This window comes from Momordica charantia, assembly GCF_013281855.1.
Source record: "Momordica charantia cultivar OHB3-1 chromosome 2 unlocalized genomic scaffold, Mcharantia_2.0 BLBB01000002.1, whole genome shotgun sequence".
NCBI lineage: Eukaryota > Viridiplantae > Streptophyta > Magnoliopsida > Cucurbitales > Cucurbitaceae > Momordica > Momordica charantia.
Window position 1 is genome coordinate 18057987 of NW_028275160.1, and position 6299 is coordinate 18064285.

The window sequence follows — 6299 nt, forward strand, 5'->3', positions numbered from 1 at the left end:
TGCTTAGGTTTTGAATCGACGCGTGGTTTGGAAGCATAGCAGTGTGTAAGTAGCACTAAGGGGTGGGTGTGTGCATCAATGGGTGCTATCGAAATGGTTGCTTGCTCAATTTTTTATTATATTTGTGCATCTCATGTTGTAAAAAAATTGTAGGCCATGGAGTGAAGGCTCGTAGATGTTATTGATGGTTGCATTCGTTCTGAAAGTTGTTTTGAGGTTAAATGATGTGTTTTTCTTTTATATCATGTGTTGGAAAATTGTTATGACAGGTGGGGATAAGGCAATCCAAATTCTCAGCCCAATGATCCAAGCTTTTGTTGAGCAAGAACCCTTGAATCAAAGAAATTAACACCTCCTTAAACAAGTTAGAATCAACCAAAAGAAAGGCTAGAAATTGATTACCTCTATGATCAAAGATCTAGAAGCAAGAATGGACATCTTGTTCTAGAATGAGTCATTCCACAATCAAACTTGATCAAGGCTGGATTTAATGGCTCAAAATGCAATCTATCACAAGAATTGCAAGAAACCTTAGAAATGGCAATGAGATTTATAAAGAAAATGTCTCTTGAGAGATCAAATTTCATTCAGCTAAAATGCCTCTTACATAGCTTGGATAGGGCTTTTTATAGCCATTATATGAGTGAAACCCCCAACCCTTTCACTTTCCAAAATAAAACCTATAAGTAGTAATGACCACAATTGGTCTACTTAATGACTTCCCAGAATTGAACTCTAAAGTTGAAACCATAATTTGGAAGACCAAAAACTCAAAAATTACAAGTAAAATTTGATGACTTAGAAACAACAAATGAATCTTTAAAATGTTGGCACAACGTCAATCTTGCAAACGTTGACCTTCACAACATCGTCCTCTCTTGGATTATTTTGCAGCATCTGAAATAAAGGTTGAACTGAGCCTATCCAATTTTGTACGTGAATAAGGAATGCTTGTTGAAGCTTCTTAGCCTTGGCTCGTGTAATAGGTCCAGTGGAGACGTGCGGAACACCATGATTCTTATCATCTTCCCCCTCTTCAACAGGATTCGTCATCGAATTAGATAAGTCATCACCTACATCAAAAGGGCTCAAATCAGCAACATTGAAATTAGAACTTACTGAAAACTCACCCGGAAGATCAATCTTGTATGCATTATTGTTAATTCTTTCAAGAACTTGATAAGGACCAGCCCCTCGTGGATATAACTTTGTCTTCCGTTTCGAGGGAAAGCGCGCCGTGCGAAAATGTATCCAAACCCAATCACCCGGTTGAAAAATCAGTTCTTTCCGTCCTTTGTTAATACGTGAAACAACTTTTGAATTATGTTTTTCAATCCTCTCCTTGACCTCTTTGTGTAAGGTTTTGATCAAATCGGCCTTACTTGTGGCTGCATCACTCACAAATTCATTAGATGGAATAGGAAGTAAATCAAGGGGTGTAAGTGGATTGAATCCATAAACAACCTCAAAAGGAGAATAATGTGTGGTACTATGAATTGCCCTGTTATATGCAAACTCTACAAATGGCAAACTTTCTTCCCAAGAGTTAATATTCTTAGAAATAATAGTCCTAAGCAATGCTCCCAATGTTTCTATTAACCACCTCGGTTACCACAACAAAAATACTATCTCTACCCTTTTTAGTTCGAGGCAAACCAAGAACGAAATCCATAGATATATTAGTCCAAGCTTCATTAGGTACATTCAAGGGAGTATACAAACCATTTGGTTGTGATCTAGACTTAGTCGATTTACATTTAAAACATTGGCTACAAACCTTATGCACATCATGTTTCATCTTAGGCCAAAAGAAGTGTTCATGCAACATATCATAAGTTTTATGAATCCCAAAATGTCCTATCAATCCACCCCCATGGGCTTCTTTCACAAGCAAATCTCTTATAGAACATTTAGGAACACAAAGCTTACTTTTCTTAAACAAAAAGTCATGAAACACATAATAATCATCCACAGCTTTCCCACCAAGACAAGATGCATAAATAGTTCCAAAGTCATGGTCATCTCTATATAACTCCTTAATATGCTCAAATCCAAGAATTTTTGCACTAAGAGAAGTAAACAGATTGTACCTTCTTGATAATGCATCAGCAACCACATTGTCCTTACCTTGCTTATAGTTGATAACATAGGGGAATGTTTCAATAAACTCTACCCACTTTGCATGCCTACGATTTAGCTTGCTTTGACCTTTAAGATGCTTCAAGCTTTCATGATCGGTGTGGATCACAAACTCTCTCGGCCACAGGTAGTGTTGCCATACTTGCAATGTACGAACTAAAGCAAACAATTATTTATCATAGGTAGGATAGTTCAACGAAGCCCCAATTAATTTTCACTAAAATACATTAAGGGCTTTTCATCTTGCATCAAAACAACACCTATGCCCAAACCACTTGCATCACACTCGATTCAAAAGTTTTACCAAAGTTAGGCAAGATTAGTAATGGTGCATTGATTAATTTTCCCTTAAGTTCATCGAAAGCTCTCTCCTGCATTTCCCCCTATTCAAAAAAAAACATTCTTTTTCACTAAGTCATTCAATGGTGCAGCTGTGGTACTAAAGTCCTTTATAAACCTTCTATAGAAGCTAGCTAGACCATGAAAACTCCGAACCTCACTGACATTTTTTGGTGTTGGCCAATCCCTAATTGCCTTAACTTTCTCTTCATCAACTTCAACTCCATTTTTACCAACTATGAAGCCAAGAAAGTTAACCTTTTCCATGCAAAAACTACACTTATTAAAATTAGCATAAAGCCTCTCTTTTCTAAGTGTAATCAAAACGGATCTAACATGCTCTACATGCTCAAGCAAATTCTTTGAATAAATCAAAATATCATCAAAATACACAACAACATACTTCCCCGAGTATTCTCTCAAAACATGATTCATTAAACGCATAAATGTACTAGGAGCATTAGTTAACCCAAAAGGCATAACAAGCCATTCGTACAATCCAAATTTAGTTTTGAAAGCTGTTTTTCATTCATCTCCTACATGCATCCTAATTTGATGATATCCAGATTTTAAATCAATCTTTGTAAATAGACAAAAACCATGCAATTCATCAAGCATATCATCTAGCCTAGGAATAGGATGACGATACTTTACAGTGATTTTATTGATGGCTCTACAGTCCACACACATGCGCCAAGTTCCATCCTTCTTCGGCACCAATATGACCGATACAGAACATGGACTCAAACTTTCGCAAAGATAGCCTTTCTCCATGAGCTCCTCCACTTGCCCTTGAATTTTCTGTCTCAGTTGGATTTGCTCTATAAGCTGGCCTATTTGGAATGGTAGCCCCCGGTATGAAGTTTATTTGATGTTCAATACCTCTAATTGGTGGTAATCCTTTAGGTATATCTTCTTGGAACACGTCCTTAAATTCCTGCAAAAGAGGTTGAAACAAACGCGGCAAAGGCAAAAGGTTATCATTAGAAGCCAAATTCCTTTCTTTGTACATAAGTACAAATATGGAATTTTGGGAAAACATTGCTCTTCTCACCTCTCCCACAATAGCCAAACAATTGACTTCTTTTATTTTCTATCAATTTCATCTCTTTTTTCACTCTTTTCTCCACTTTTCTCTCTCTCTCATTTTCCTCAATTTTTTCACCCATCTCCTTCTTTTCTTTCAATTCTTTTTATTCAAACTCTTTTCTTTTCTTCTTCAACTTCAATTGATTAGCAAATACATCTTCCGAACGCAAAGGTACAAGAGTTGTTTTTTTACCATCTTTTGTAAAAGTGTACCTATTCAAATAACCATCATAGATGACCTTCCTATCAAATTGCCAAGGTCGGCCAAGCAAGATGTCACCGGCATGCATATGTAATACATCACATAAAATCTCATCTTGATACTTTCCTAAGGTAAAAGAAATTAAAGCTTGAGAAACAACCTTCATTGTTCCACTATTGTTGAGCCACTGAAGCTTGTAAGGTTTATGATGGTGTTGAGTTGGAACTTGCAGCCTTTTGATCAAGAATGTACTTACTACATTGGTGCAACTTCCACTGTCAATAACAAGACTACAAGGAGTCCCATTAACTAAACACCGTGTGTGGAATAGGTTGTCTCTTTGTTCATTAACATCATCCCCCTTAACTTGAGTGTTAAGAAGTCTCCTTGTAACAAGTGCCAAATTACTCCCATCTTCCAATTCCTCCTCATCCTCCTGGAGCTTTTCTTCAATTATCTCATCTTGGTCACTTTCCTCACCATCCGTAACAACTTGTCCATTCTTAATGATCACGACTCTCTTGTTTGGACAATCACGGCTGATATGACCAATCCCTTGACATTTCCAACATTTGATGTCCCTGTTTCTTTCTCGAACCTCTTTAGATCCCTCCACTTTTTCCTTGCCCTTGGAGCTCTCAGGCTTGTCCTTTTTATCAAGCTCATACTTTCCTCTAGGTTTGAAATTTGCATTCTTTTTCCAAGTATTAGTAGAAAAAGAAGTTGACTTAGAAGAAGTATACCTCTTGGAGTTCTCCTTCTCCCATGCTAATTGGCCTTCAATTTTGACAGCAAGGTGTAACAACTCTTTCATATCAAAATAAGTTTGTCTATCCACTTGATGAGCCAACGGTCGATTCAACCCGCCAAGGAACCTAGCCATTGTATCCTCCGCATCTTCATCAATTCCAGCTCTATTCATAAAGGCCTCCATTTCTTTGTAATAGTCTTCCACACTTTTGGATCCTTGTTGCAACGCATAGAGCTTTTGCTTGAGTTCTCGAGAGTAATTCTTAGGAATGTACCTCTTCCTCATTAAGGCCTTTAATTCCTCCCAAGATTCAATTGGTTCTTCATAGTTTCTCCTCCATTCTGATTTCAAAGGTGTCCACCAAATATTGGCATAATCACAAACTTCAGCCACTGCAAGTTTCAACTTTCTTTCCTCACTAAAATTGTTGCAATCAAATACATGCTCGATTTTGCTTTCATATTGCAAATACTCCTCCGGATCTGATCTCCCATGAAAGGATGGAATTTTAAGCTTCACTCCTCCGGCCCCTCTCTCTTCCCTTTCATATTGGTATTCCCTATCAACCCTTCTTAGTGGTAACATTTCTCTTCCCACTCTTCTTCCCCTTCATCTCCTCCGGCCTGCACCTCTTACTCCCCTCGGATTGTGCCGGGCTAAAAAGGTTACATTTTCATTTTCTTCTTCATTTTCAACTCCTTCATTAACTTCCCTTCCTTGGGGATTTCCTAAAGCTACTTCAATTCGCTCCATCCGTTCTGCCAAGGTACTAATTACTTGGTTTAAACGAGTAATGGCCCCGGTTTGTGCTTCTCTCCACCTAGCTTCGCTAATATCCGCTCCATTTCCCCCATCTGGATTCATACGTTACAAACAGTAGTTAAATATGTTTAGGACCTCACACACTCAACTCACTGATTTTCACTCGGAACACTAGTGTCTATCACACACAAAGGTAGGCTATTTGGGAAAGTGACTAAATGTTGATATTGGGTAGGCTAACTTGTGGTCCAAGCAATTCTTGTAATAGTGAACATTACAAAACAACTAAGACAAGATAATTATGAAATCTCAACTAGAACAAAGAAAACAACGATAGGATGCCTTCTACGAAATTCAGAGATATGTGCCACACAAATAAAGAGACAGCCCTAAATATGATGGAATTAGTCTTTATGGTGCAAAGAGAATAAATTTGAATGACAAATTCCTTCAAATCTGAAAAGAATAAAGTATAGAAGCAAAGCAGGATTTTTCCGTTAAAATTACACACAGAGACGGAATTTCAAAAACGTATATATTACTTTACGATTTTGACTAAATGGTCTTCTTAACTTTGAAAGGTAACATTCAGATCTAACGTTTCACTTCAAAAGAAACAATTAAATTCGAACATTATCAAGGAGTTTCAATAGGTATTACAATCATTAAATGATGCAGTTACGAATTTGGACAGTCACAACAAGATTTGATTATAACTATCAATGAACAACAAAGTTTCGTGCAATTTGAAACTGATTGGAGAGAAATATGAATGAACAACTCAAGAACACTACTTGAACAACTTTTGGATAATTTTTTTATTTTATTTTATTTTTCAAGAAATCAACACTGAACAATTGAAATGAAAGATAGAATCAATTCTAGAGTAGGCAACAAAGATGCAACCTAGGCTCTTATACCAAATGATAAGGCAATCCTAATTCTCAGCTCAATGATCGAAGCTTTTGTTGAGCAAGAACCCTTGAATCAAAGAAATTAACACCTCCTTAAACAAGT

The 6299-nt window shown here is 37.0% G+C and overlaps 1 protein-coding gene across 1 annotated transcript; it reads right to left on the reverse strand.

Annotated features, from left to right (window-relative positions):
* Window positions 1–819: 819 nt before the first annotated feature.
* LOC148212946 (uncharacterized) lies at window positions 820–5105 on the reverse strand. Its single transcript, XM_088120441.1, has 6 exons — window positions 3930–5105; window positions 3167–3415; window positions 2635–2736; window positions 2444–2522; window positions 1636–2295; window positions 820–1517 (listed from the first exon to the last, which is right to left on the reverse strand). Exons 1-6 carry the CDS (start codon window positions 5103–5105, stop codon window positions 820–822), a joined length of 2964 nt encoding a protein of 987 aa, XP_087976567.1.
* Between the last annotated feature and the right edge of the window lie 1194 nt (window positions 5106–6299).